The sequence below is a fragment of the Arachis hypogaea genome, chromosome 20 (genome assembly GCF_003086295.3).
Source record: "Arachis hypogaea cultivar Tifrunner chromosome 20, arahy.Tifrunner.gnm2.J5K5, whole genome shotgun sequence".
Classification (NCBI taxonomy): Eukaryota; Viridiplantae; Streptophyta; class Magnoliopsida; order Fabales; family Fabaceae; genus Arachis; species Arachis hypogaea.
The window spans coordinates 24,104,922-24,118,547 of NC_092055.1; the positions used below are offsets into that span (position 1 = coordinate 24,104,922).

At 31.2% G+C, this 13,626-nt stretch overlaps 1 protein-coding gene across 1 annotated transcript; it reads left to right on the forward strand.

The window, feature by feature from the left end:
* Positions 1–2,048: 2,048 nt before the first annotated feature.
* LOC112785608 (uncharacterized) lies at positions 2,049–12,914 on the forward strand. Its single transcript, XM_072230992.1, has 5 exons — positions 2,049–2,166; positions 3,123–3,205; positions 9,737–9,804; positions 9,919–10,049; positions 12,162–12,914. Exons 1-5 carry the CDS (start codon positions 2,049–2,051, stop codon positions 12,719–12,721), a joined length of 960 nt encoding a protein of 319 aa, XP_072087093.1. The 3' UTR covers positions 12,722–12,914.
* Positions 12,915–13,626: the final 712 nt, after the last annotated feature.

Genomic DNA, 13,626 nt, shown 5'->3' on the forward strand with positions numbered 1-13,626 from the left:
ATACCTCTTCTTATTCTAGAAACAGAGATATTGTAGCTCTCTTTTTCCGTTTACACTCTTCACTTGTAAACACCAACCAAGAAAAAAAGAAAACCAAAAAAAAAACTAATTCATTAATTAATGGATTCGATAAACTTGTTCAAGGGGTATGGCAAAGTGGACGAAACAGAGTAGCAAACCTTCTAAAAAAATGCTCACAAGCGCCTCATCATACTCATAGTATCCTCCATGCTCCTCATCACTATCATCATTGCCACCATCCTAGGCACTGTCTTACACAGCCGCCGTTCCTCCTCTTCTTCCTTTGGCCCCTCAAAGAAACTATCTCCACAGAATCAAACACAAAAATAGAAGTAGAAACAAACGCAGAAACAACTGCTCATGGACGTGCAATAAGATCAAAGAAACAGAATTCGAATCAGAAGCACAAGAATAATGAAATAAGAATTAGAATCACAAGTACAAGAACAATAAAATCAGAATCAGAATCAGAGGTAGAAAATCAAATCAGAAGCAGAAGAAATTAGAAACAGAAGTAGAACGAATCAGAAACAGAACCCTAGAGAGGACCAACGGCGAGGAGCAGGACGAGGAGCAGGGTGAGGACGTGGAGCGGCGGTGAGGACCAGAAGCACTAGCGGCAGTGGCAGCAGTGGTGGAGCGCGACAGTGACGAGGCACCCCTCTTCCTCTCCCTAGCCATGCTTTTTCTCCCTGGCCGTCCCTCTTTTTTCCTTTCTCTTCTTCTTCCCTCCCCCCTCGCATGATCCCCCCTTCTTCCCTCTCATCTGTTCTATTTTTTTTAATTTATAAATTTTTAGGGATAATTTAATAATAAAAATTACAGTTTTGGTAAAAAGAATGATTTTAAAACTAAGTTAAACTTTAGGGATGATTTTGTATGCAAAAAAAGATTGAAGACGAAAAAAATTTTTGGCTTATACCTTAAGAACCAAAATCATACTTAATCCTAATAAAAAAGTTTATTTATACTTCACAATCAATTTTTTTTCCTTAGAAGATAAACGAAATAAATATGTAAAAAAACTGTAACATCAAAGTTGGAAACTAGGATTTTTTATTTAAATAAATAAAATAAATCTAATAATTAGCAAAATAAATAATTTAAAAAATATTTACCAATTTAAATACCTTAGTCTTATCTCGTTTACAGTGTAAACGAGATAAGGCACATCGGCTGCACCGCGGATATCTCGTTTACACTGTAAAAGAGATAAGGTCGTACCGCGCCTATAAGTATAACTCATTTACAGCGTATATCTGGGCCCCTTTTTGACTTAGTCAAGCTCTTTCTCCCCTCTTTTAATCGTTTCCTACCATATTTGAGATTGATACGGTGATGGCACGCCAGGCGGGGAACGACGGAGACATCAATAGATTGAACGAGACATCGCATTACGCTGGGGCAGCCGACTTCGAGGTTAGTTGCATACTGTTTGGTTAATCTAAGTATGTGGACATTGTTAGGGTAGTCCTGTAGTGACAAGCACTGAGTAAAATGCTTTAGGGATTGGTCTGTAGGATGAATTTAGAACTGTATTTGTTTGTGTAAGATTGTTATAACTTAATTAGGATTTGCTTACTGGCATATGTAACTTAGAGACATGTGTAGACTAGAAACATGGATGTATGTTCTTAAGTAGAAGTAGCTCTATGTTCTTTAGTAGACTACAAAATTTTTTTATTATTTCTTTATAAGTTAAAAAATATTTTTTTTCCACAGAGGCGTTACCTTCTACTGCCCTGACGAGTCAGCCATACCCTTCCTCCACCGGACGCCATCGTCCCGTATCTGGCTGAGGCCGGATTCGGCGACACGGTGCCACTCAGGGACTTCACTTTTGACAATTCCCTGATTTCGACACTCGTGGAGCGATGGTGTCCGGAGACGTACACGTTTCATCTCTCGTGGGGTGAGGTCACTATCACCCTACAAGACGTGGCGTACCACCTAGGCCTACGCGCACAGGAACCCGTTGGGGGTGCCTTCGTGACTTCGGTAGGTGGCACGGCACAGAGACGTGGGCCATGGTGGAGCAGTTGCTTGGTGCCAGGCCTCCGGTGGCGGCACAGCAAGCTGCGCAGAGGAAGAAGTCCTTCACACTGAAGCTAGTGTGGTTGCGTGATCGTGGCACGGCACAATTATGTATGGACTATTGTTGGGCATTAATGCCTTGAATTCGTGAGAAATATGAGACACAAAAGAGAGAAAAAAAGTTTGTGAAAAATACCAAGGGTTACACATGCTTTTATAGCTGCTGCGATTGTCTTATATATATCTTATTTACACTGTAAACGAGATACATTTCAATACTGTTTACACTGTAAACGATATATATAAAGGTTGGACTTGTATGGGTTGAGCTTGTACTTGTAAAGAAGGATCTTGTAAAGGTTCAGAATCCATTTGTAAAGATCTAAGGGCTTGTATTATTGATTGTATATCATAAAATCGTATCATATTTTATACATGAAGATAATTCATTCTTCTAACATGATGAATGCGTTTATTCTTAATGCTTTTCTTAACGGTTTTTACTGATTTTATGGTTTTAATCTGTTGTAGCAACTTTTTGGTCTTGATTATTTTCTTATTTATCTTCTTTATTTCTATTGTTAAATCTGAAGATTCAGTTATTAATTCTCCTATTTTTCTTCTTATTGCCATTACTCTTATTTTCATGTTTCTTCTAACTAGCTTTAAAGATTTAAGCCTTTTTATGAAACTTTTTCATGTTATAAGAATAGAAATAACAATAAAGAAAAGAAAGGTAGTAGACTTACAAAGATGAACTTGTACTCTTATTGCTTATAAAGTTGATACAATTCTTGAAGATGATTACAAATATTTGGAGAATATATAAAGTAAGAAGATATAAGAGTAGTGAGGTTTCTTGAGCTTTCAAGTTTTTGATGATCTTGAATGAATGGGGCCTTTGGTATTTATAAACCCCAAATGATTACTGTTTGAGTACTATTTGCCGACAGTACTGTTTGCTTTTACTGTTTGCCGACATTTACTGTTTTGCCGACATTTATTGTTTGCTAATTTTTTTTACTGAGATCATTTTTCTTTACTATTGGGCTTTTACATTGATACAGTTCTTACTACATTTCGAATGGATCTTGAGAGTCTTGATAGTAATGAGCCAGGCTGGACTAGACCTCTTCGTCTTCTCCAAGAGGTACTGTTTGTATTGCTTGTAGAGAGTTTTGGATATCTTCCTCTGAAGTTGCTGCCGCTAAGGCTGCCATAATTTGTCGCTTCTACGCTAAAAATTGGGTCTCTTTTTTATAAGCTATGTGTTTATTGGTGGTGCTTGAGGCTGTTATTGCTGGACGCTTTTGTGATGTTGTTAACCATTAATCAATAGCTGCTCTTCTTAGTAGATTTATATCATATTTCTTCCACCATTTTATTTTTATTACTCTTACCAAATATTGTATGCTTGGACATTCTTCATATGCTGCTGAGTCATATTCCCATGTCATAATCCAGCTTATTCCCATGGCGGCTATGAATGAAATAAATTTGTATTCTTGTAAAAATGATGACATGCTTTTAAAATATTCATACGCCATGCTGGCTTCTTTTGGGAAGAAGGCTTCTATTGGTCCAAAATTCTGGAACCATGGTTAGAACCATTTGGAAAATTATAATGATATCCCTTTTCTGAACCAAATGAACCAAGAATGGGGACTTGGAGATAGAAATAAGATATGATTCCAGGCTTCCTGGTAATCATAGTAGGTATAACTCTGAGGTTCAAACTTTAACGAGAAACTCTTAGACTAATATGGGGGTACTTTCCACTCTTGTAAAGATAATATTTTTATTATTTTTATTTTTGAATAAATAGGCTACTTGGTATTGGAATCCCTATAATGTGTCAATTCAACGGATCTTGTGTCTACTAATATGAATTCATAGAATTTTTGAGTTTTTTGTGGGTTAATAGGAATATAATGGAAAGTATTTGAAAAAATAGTCTTATATAGGGTTTTTCTGTCTTTCTTGAACCATTCTTTTTTGATGGTTAATATTTTTTATAGGATTGGGTTTTTCATAGTAAGAAAATTGTTCTTTCAAGGGTTGAGTGTTATATAGATCAGATGGTTGTAATAATGTGAATTTATTATTAGTAGTAATTAAAGAGCTCTTAGAAGGTGATGATGATGATGATGCTTTTACAACCTGTGACATCGTCATAGGTCTTAATGATAATTGTTTTGCTGGTACAACAGTAATGGGTAATTTTCTTTCTTTTATTTGGTCAAAAGGTTGGCCATAATCTTTACTGGAGGCTAGTTTTTGCTCCATTCTTTTCCTGCAAAAATTCTCTAGTAAGAAAGTCAGGGAGTGAATTTAATTCTCCTTTTATATGTTCAATAGTAAAGTCAAAATATGATAAAATAGCTTGCCATCTTGCGACTGCTTTGCAATCAGTTCTTATTATAAATGTTTTGTTAAATAAATCTTTTTGAAATTTTGAAACACATGATACTATGGCAAGTATTTCTTTTTTAACTATTGCATAATTTTTTTGTGTCTGGTTCCAAATTCCTGAATGATATTTTACTATTTGTTCTTTTGAGCTATTAGGAGGTATTTGTTTAAGAATTCCTCCATATCCTAATTTTGATGCATATGTTTCAACAATTAATTTAGCTGATGGATCTAGTATACTTATACAGGGTATTTCTTTTATTGCATTTTTTATTTTTATTATTATAGAAGTCATTTCAGCTGTCCATGGAGGTGGATTTTTTCTTAGTCTCTTATAAAAAGATTTGCATGTGACCCTTATTTCAGGTAAGAATTTTGCCACATAATTTAAACATCCCAAAAATCTTTGTAATTATTTTTTGTCAGTTATTTCATTTGAAAATTTATCTAGAAATTCAATGGCTCTTTTAATAGGTACCATAGTTCCTTGATAGATTTCATATCCTAAAAATCTTACTTTAGTTATAAAAATTTTCATTTTCTTTTCTGATAAAACTAATCCTTGTTCTTTTATAATATTCATAAATTTTTCTAGATGATATATATGCTGATTTATTCCTTTTGAATATACTAAGACGTCATCAAGATATACTATAGTAAATTATATATGCAGATAAAATATATTATTCATTATTTCTTGGAACTCGCTTGGAGCATTTTTTAATCTTTAGGGCATTACATTCCATTCATAATATCCAAAAGGTACTATAAAAGCTGTTTTATATCTATCTTCTTCTTTTACCGCAATCTGATAATATCCTGATTTCAAATCAAATTTTGAAAAGATATTTACTTTATTTAATCTTGTAATTAAATTATTTTTATTTGGTAAGGGATACTTAATCCATTTTAATACATTATTAAGAGGCTTATAATTGATAACTAATTTTGGAGCACCTCTTTCTATTTCAGATGCTTTCATCACATAGAAGCATGTACAGCTCCAAGGTGATTTTGAAGGCCTTATTAATCCCTTATTCAAATACTCTTGTATTTCTTTTTTATAATATTCTAAATATTCTTTAGTCATATGTATAGGTTTTGCTTTTGTTGGTATATCTTTTTCATTAAACCCATCTTCATATGGTAAAGATATTTCGTATAATTTTCTATGATGAAAAGCTTTAGGGTTTAGGCTACATAGTTCTTTTTTAATTTTTTCTTTAATTCTTTTTATTTTATTTTGTATTTCAGGAGTTTGTAATTGTTCTTCTATTCTTTTATATATAACTTCTTGATTTAAATAATTAATTTGCCTTGTTTTTCTTTCTATAACGTTAATTTGAATTGGTAGATGTTATAAAATTTTCTTTTGGTTTAAATAGTTAACTGGCTTTGTTTCTTTTTCCATAACATTAACTTGTATAGATAGGTGTTGTAACATATTGAGCTCATGTTGCTTTGGTCTAGTGAGAAATTCAAAATGGACAGGATGATTGGGGATTCGTGTACAAGTTATTCCGTCGATGTCGACATTAAAGGGATATAATAATAAAGTAAAAGGATTTCCTAATTAGATATATTTCTTGCCAAAAAGAATGTAGTGGCAAAGTATACTCTATTTTTATAAATTTTTGCTTTAGACAATTTATAATCTATAGTCATTCTGTCATTTTCTGCTTTTAGAACGTTTTCTGTAGTTTTTTCATAGTATTTTGTAGGTATTAACCCTTCTTGTATACAATTGACATCAGCTCCTGAATCTACCTAGCTATGAAATCAAATTTTTCTTCTCCTACAATTAAAGTTATCGTAGTGAACTACTTTTGGCTTACTAATAAAGTTAGTATATTTATGTAATTTTTTGGTCCCATGTTGATATAATTCTCGAAAATTATTATGTTACTTATTTCTTCTGTTTTATTATTATTACTATTTTGCAAAGTTTGTTCTTAGATTTTTATTGTATTTTCTCCTTCTATTTTTAGTAATCTATAGTTCATATTGATATTTTGTTACTTTAATTCTGAAACTTCTCTTTTTAACTTTTTTATCTCCTCTTTGAGAGAATTAAGGGAAACTTCTTCTTGTGAGTTTTTAAAACGATTATAAATTTCTTTTATTTCTATTGGTCTTATTTTTTGATTACTTTCTTCTTCTTTTTTAATTAACTCAACTAATTGTCTTATGAACTCATCTATTAATGGAGTATCTTCTAACTTGTCTATTATTTTGACTAGTGTAGAAGTTTGTTCTCTACTTAAAACATTTACAGTTTTTTCACAATTTCTACAGTTAGATAATCCTATTCCTAAACAATTATTCTGTTCTTTTTTTCTACTATTTCCTTCAAAGCTTTCTTCTTCTGACATAAGGTCTAATTGTTGTATAAAATAATCTTCAATTTTAAAAGAATCCTCATAAATTGATTCTTCTTCTGATTCTGAATTGATTAATATGGCTGTCAAAGCGTGTTTAATCTCTTTATTTTCTATTTTATTTATCTTTTGTTCTGTTGTACATTTATTAGCGTAATGTCCTTGCTTTTTACATTTTCAACATGTTACTTGTTTTTTCTTATTAGAAGATTTGGTTTTTCTTTAGGATTTTTATAGGCTTTTCTATAATGTTTCTGTTCATAATAAAGATGTTTGTCTATATTATTTTTAGGTTTTTTATAGAATTTTTTCTTTTTAATTTTATGCTGACCACTAGGTGCTTTTTCAGGAGTTATTCCATATTGATAACAGAACGTGCCAAGCTCTCTTTTTCCCATGATACTTTCTTGTTTTATTTTCTGTTGTATCTTGGTATCTGTGCATACTTCTATACCTGTTTGTATTATTATATTATTCAATTGTCCAAAGGTTAATGAGTTATAGAAAATCTGGGTCCCAAGCTGTGTTTGTAGTTTTTGTAATACTTTTTCAGAGAATAACTTTGGTAAAGCTGCTACGAATCTTTCTTTCTAGAAAGGTGCATGTGCATCATCTCTTATCGTAACTTTTGACATAAAGACATCTTTATACCATCTATAATCAGACATAGTTGGACATCTTAAATTCATTAATTGAGTTCCTATCCTATCTTTAAAAGTACTGGGATCTCCTACAAAATTTTTAATAATGGTATATATTAATGTGGATGTAGCATCTGGTAACTGATCTTCTTGCTTAATTCTATTAATAATTAATTCTTTTTCTTGGATGCTGAGAAAATTATCCCACAAACCTTTTAATTGTCCTGTAAATCCTTGGGTTATCATGATAGCTGCTTCTTTATCGGAAGCTTTTCTCATCTTATAAGCAGTTGCAGCCATAGTCATATTACACATTTGATCTAAAATGCCTTGTTCACTTAATCTATCTATATTTCATTCTACTAAATTTGATCCGAAGAAACTGTTTTGTACTAATTGTGTTCTTTCTTCTGAGCCTATATCTACTGGTGATGGCCTAGGATAATAATTTCTTGTTTTAGGAAAAATTTTTTTATGAGATATTTTATTTATTTCTAATTCTCCTTCCTTTTGTAAGGTATTAATCGTCATTTTTCCTAGACAAATACTTCTAAGTTTTTCTTTTAGTTCTTCAACTTCTTCTTCTACTTTAGATTTTAAATTAATATTATCTAAATTCTGTAATTTATATATAGGTTTTTCTACTTTAGTGGTTTTTTTTCCATATTTTCCATTCTTCCTAATTGATTTTTTATTATATCTAACATGGTATTAGTAAAGTTTAGTTGTTGATGTAATTTTTTAATATCTCTTTTTTCTATATTTTCTTCTGCATTGCTATTTTTATAAGGTGTGGCTTCGACTTCTAAATCTTTTTCAACTGGTATTTTAATAGTTTCTTTAAGGGGATATTCAGATTCTATTATTGATCCTGAGCTTGTTTTCAATACAACAATTGATTTTGTCAGAGGACATAGTTTCTTATTATTTTCAGAGTAATAATTAATGTATCAGTCAAAGAAATATAAATTAATTCTATTTCCTTTTATAAAATCATAGAATAATTCTCTTAATCTAATAACTTTATTTTCAGAATGATTGGTAAAATACTAATTTTTTAATGATTTATTATAATCAGCATTAAAGTCTTGTCTTATCCATTCTTTATCAATCTCAAAAGGTTCCTCCTTAATAATTACTAATAAAATTTGTGATTCCTTGGATCAAATTCTGAAGGTATTTTATATATAGGAGTGGCTATATGAGGCCTTATGTTATTAATTCCTATAATACTATCCATATTTCTTATTGATAAATTATCTATAGAATTTTTATGACTAATAATTTTAATATCATCAGAAACTCTTAGTGATTGGGATCTATTCATCCTAATTTTAATATCTGGTCCTTCTCTTATTATTTTTCTTAATCTAGTATTTTCTATTTGTGGCTCTTCAATAACGTCAGGTATTACCCATTCCTCAAGCATTTTGTTTATTAATTCTTCATGTCTTAATTTTCTAGGAGTTTGTATATTAGATCTTTTTATATTCGCATGCATAATTATCGTCTCATCTTTTGAGGAGTGTTTTAATGCCTTGAAATTATAATTAACCTTAGTAATTTTATAATATATTCTATAGATTATTTCAAATGGATCATATTTTTCATTTATAATTTTTTCATCATATCGAACTTGCAATTTAAGGCTTGCCAAGTATATTCATTTTTTAGATTCATAGCATAATTCGGATAACAATTAAAGAAAACTGATCCATCATGATAGTTACTTTCTAATAATCCTATTAATGAATCCTTAAAATCTGTAAATCTGGTATCTCTTAAGGTCAATAATATAGGAAGATTTATTCCTATTCTAAAATTAGGTTTTATTGCTACTTGTATTAATCCTATATGGATGAAATTGTACCCTTTGTCACTATGTGCTTTTAGCTTATCCTCTTCTAAAATGGTAATAATTTTATTACTACTTGTTTGGGCGTTTACAATATTCTAACATATTAATTTCATAATTTCTACCTTCCCACAAATTTCTCTTTTTATATACTTCATCTTTATCTATTATAGGTATATTCCAATTATGAAAATTTTCTTCTAACTTAGCTATTTCTAATTCATTTTTAGTTCTAGAGGTGGATGCTTCATCATTATCTGTTCTTACTACTAAAGAATTATTTTTTCCTAAATTTAAACTACTCATCGGTCTTAATAAACTAGCCATTTTATGGTTAGAACTTTGTGAGTTACAGGACCACCCTCGTTAACCAACGAATTCACTGCCTCACGTAGGACTTACAACCGAGACTACAATCTGAGCTGACCAATGTATTAACAGTTCTCACTGCTACTTCAAAATTGTAACTATAAAATTTTTGGTTTATCAAAAAGACTTATAATAAAAATCCAGTTTAAAATAAGTTCTTTATAATTCGTATTAACGATTCTCACTGCTACTACACTCATTTTTTGAGTTGGCCGAAAATTGAGCTAGACCCTTTTTTCGATTTCCTTAATTTTGACACCGCTGTAGCTGCCGCCACCAACCCCAACAACAAGGTTCAGTCACCACTTCCTGAGATCCCAGGAGATAACAACAACAAAGGTATTGTTTTTATGCTCTGGCCTATTTTTGGATCATATATTTTCCTTTAATTTGTATATAGCTTTCTTGGCTTTATTTTCTTTTTTATGTATGCTTATAAATTGTCTATGAGTTAGGATTTAAATTTTGCCTAACTTACTTTTTGTAATAAATTTTGATTTTTTAAAAATTATTTATTGTTATATCTTTTAAATTAAATATTATTTTTTAACCTTTTTTAGTAAATACGTATCACTTTTTAGGCACCATAGTATTCACCGTGTATTGGGAGCTAAAAAGGAGTTCAAGAATTTTTTTATTTTTTTAACATTAAACAAAATTAGATGAAACGCAAAATAATGGTGAGAACTCTATATTTTCATCTTTTTTTATCTATCAGCTTTTTGGGGTTTTGGTGGATTATTGTGGTAGATATGGGCTTGAATGACTTAGGATGGAATTAATTTCAAGCATTATATTCACTTGTTTGACATTAACGGGACATGAAAATATCTTTTTTCTACTCTGTTTTTTGGTACCATTTTCTCTATTTCTTTAACGTTTACTTTTTCTCTAACAAGTAACAAGCCTTGTTCCTTTTCAAAGGTATGAATTTTATTTATTTCTTTTTTAAATTTAAAAAAAAAAAGCAGAGGAAAAGGTGATATAACTGGATTTTTCAACATTAAAAGCAAAAGCGTATTTGATGAAATTAATTAAAAAAAATAAATCAAATACATACACATTGTTAGACATAGCTCAATTTTAATAATGCTAGAGAACCAAAAGAGTATTAGTCAAAAATCAGCCAAATACCTTTGGATAAATTTAAAATCTCTACGAGTTAATATATATGGATGTTTCTTCTGCTAAGTATCAGAATATTTCTTTTTCATACTAAATGGATGTTTTTTTATATATTTTTTGAATTTTTTGTATTACAAATGTAAATGTCTCTATTTCTTTAAGAATTTCATAATTTTTTTTAAATTTTATAGATATTTAATTATTTTTGCTAAAATATAACTGGATATTTCTTTTGTTAAGTATTAGGATGTTTTTTTTCATATTAAATGAATGTTTTTTTATATTTCTGTAATTGTTCAAGGACTCCTTTTAACTAAGATCAAGTGTGTAGTTTACAGTCTCTTTAATCATCAAAATGGCACCTAATATCCCAAAACGATTGTGTACAAGGTAGAATCTCTTCATACAATGTGATGAAATCCTCGACAGTGTTTAACTCCTGTGTTTCAACAATGCAGCAAATAATAAATACCAATTAGCACATGGCAAAGATCAAGTAAAAGGCCACTTGAAAATTTTTTTTCTATTTTTCTGGATTAGAAGGAAAAGATAGAGGAAGCAAATCTCTCTTCTCCCTTCATTTCAAATCTCCAAGGAGATTAATAATTATAGATATTTTTTAAAAAAAGAAAAGAGTGTGTCCAAACACAAAAGGAGCGCATTCCATGGAAGGGAACTAGATCATAATAGTTAAGAAACTCCCAGGAGAACATAAAGAACCAAAAGAAATATGAATATAACCTTGAATCCGATCTGGTTCGCGAAAGAGAAACGGTTCTTGTCGACAGTGGCGAATCCGACAAGCCAGATGTCGGTGATAGATGAGGAGTGGGTCGCGGTGGGGAGGTGGAGAGGGCCTGACGGTGAAAGAGAGGGGTCTGTGTGATTGTTGGAGGTGGGTAGGTTAATGTAAGAGAAAAGAGGAAGGTTTTTATAGGTTTTAATTAGGTTTACTTAATCAATTTTAAATTTTTTAAATTTTGAATCTAAAAAATTTAAAATTAATTAATTATTAATATAAATTAATGTGGTTTTATTTAGTTTTTGGCTAATAACCTTTTGGTTCTATATACTTTTCCTTTATCTTATTTAGCATTCATTAATTGTCGCAGTGATAATTAATGAATGCCAAATAAAATAAATTTTGGCTGGTTTTTTATTTTTTTTTTATCTAACATTACCGAAAAGTAAAAACATACTTGAGAGGATGAAAATTTGTAATTTTTTAATTCAAAATAACACCAAAAGAAAATTATAAAGCTTTGTGTAGTTTAGTTGTGCGAGGTGGGTTTATAACGTATTAGTGATCTTGTTCATGTGTGGCAGTGGCAGCATGTGACGAGGTACTAGGAATGGAAAAAATGGTGGTTGGTGGTGCAGAAGATAAGAAGCAGCCCGAGAGGAAACTTAAGAACGTGTACAGGGGAATCAGGCGCAGGCCCTGGGGAAAGTGGGCCGCGGAGAAAAGGGATCCACACAAAGGGGCCCGTGTCTGGCTCGGCACTTTCAACACTGCCGAGGAGGCTGCTAGGGCCTACGACATCGCTGCTATACACATCCGAGGAAACAAAGCCAAGCTCAATTTTCCGAATACTATCAAGGACAACGGCGTCGAAGTCCTTCCATTGGCTAAGAAACCATGCCTTAGCGATGAGACCCAATTTCCCATGTTAACACCTCTCTCTGCCACGTTTGACAGTGATGATGGAAGCATGGAGGGATGGGAATTCAACCTGACACAGCAGATGTCGGGTCTTGAATGGCTCCTTGGATTGGAGAATGAGCAACCATCCCAAATGGGGGGTGATGATGTCTTTTCGAACAACCTTAACAACAACAATGATAGCACGCCAAAAACAATAACAACATGGACCTGTGGATGCTAGCTGACGTGGTTATACCCAACTGTTATGCCCAAACGTTTTGCGGACAATAATCCTCACTTGGAAAATACAACACCCGTGGTGCATGGATTTTACTTAGGCTTATTAGTAGCATTCCGTATCTTCTTAGAGTGGATACTATTGTATAAAACTATGTGAAAATTGTGATAGTTGAGTGCTCGAGTTTTTGTTGTTGATGTTGTTATCTGGCTTTCTTTTCTTTCTTTTTTTTTTTTCTGATGATCAAATGATTTTTGTTTGGATTGTAATACGGTGATGATTATGATTATGTGCGTATAAATAGAAAGGGAATTAAGTATTACGCCGTGGGGGTATGCAGTATGCCGCGGGTCGTGCATGTTTAATTAATTAAAGTATGAGAAAGTATATATCATTATGATGTGATTTGTGTTTCGTATACATTATATTTTGGAAAAGTATAGGTAGATAATAAAAATACTAAATAATGTGAACAATAGATATATTGGATGTTCATTTTACTAGATATACAGATAGTTATTTTAATATTAAGATTTAGATGATTAATTTAAAAGTGTAATATATTTTTATTTGATTGGTGATTGTTCATGTTGTTCAAAATAATTATTGTTTACCTAACACTCCCCATTTATTTTTTTATGTGGAATTTGATGCTTTCGTCGTTATATAGCGTGCAAAGATTTGGATTAAATTCGTGATTCCAATGTTGGTGATGAACCTCACCGTGACTATATCAAACTTTAAAGCTATAAGTATTGTTTATTGTTAATAAAAAAATTGATCTTGTAATTTGTATGCTATTATAAGCAAATATTCTTAGGATTGAGCAACAACTTTTATTACCAAAAGGAACAATTTCTCACGCTTAAAATATAATTACGTACAGAAGTTTTAGAGGATTAGTAATT

Coding starts and splice junctions, on each gene's coding strand:
- LOC112785608 (XM_072230992.1), top strand. CDS start 2,049: ATGGTGGAGCAGTTGCTTGGTGCCAGGCCTCCGGTGGCGGCACAGCAA. Junction 2,167..3,122: donor TCGTGGCACGGCACAATTAT/GTATGGACTATT, acceptor ACATTGATACAG/TTCTTACTACATTTCGAATG. Junction 9,805..9,918: donor CTCACTGCTACTTCAAAATT/GTAACTATAAAA, acceptor TCATTTTTTGAG/TTGGCCGAAAATTGAGCTAG.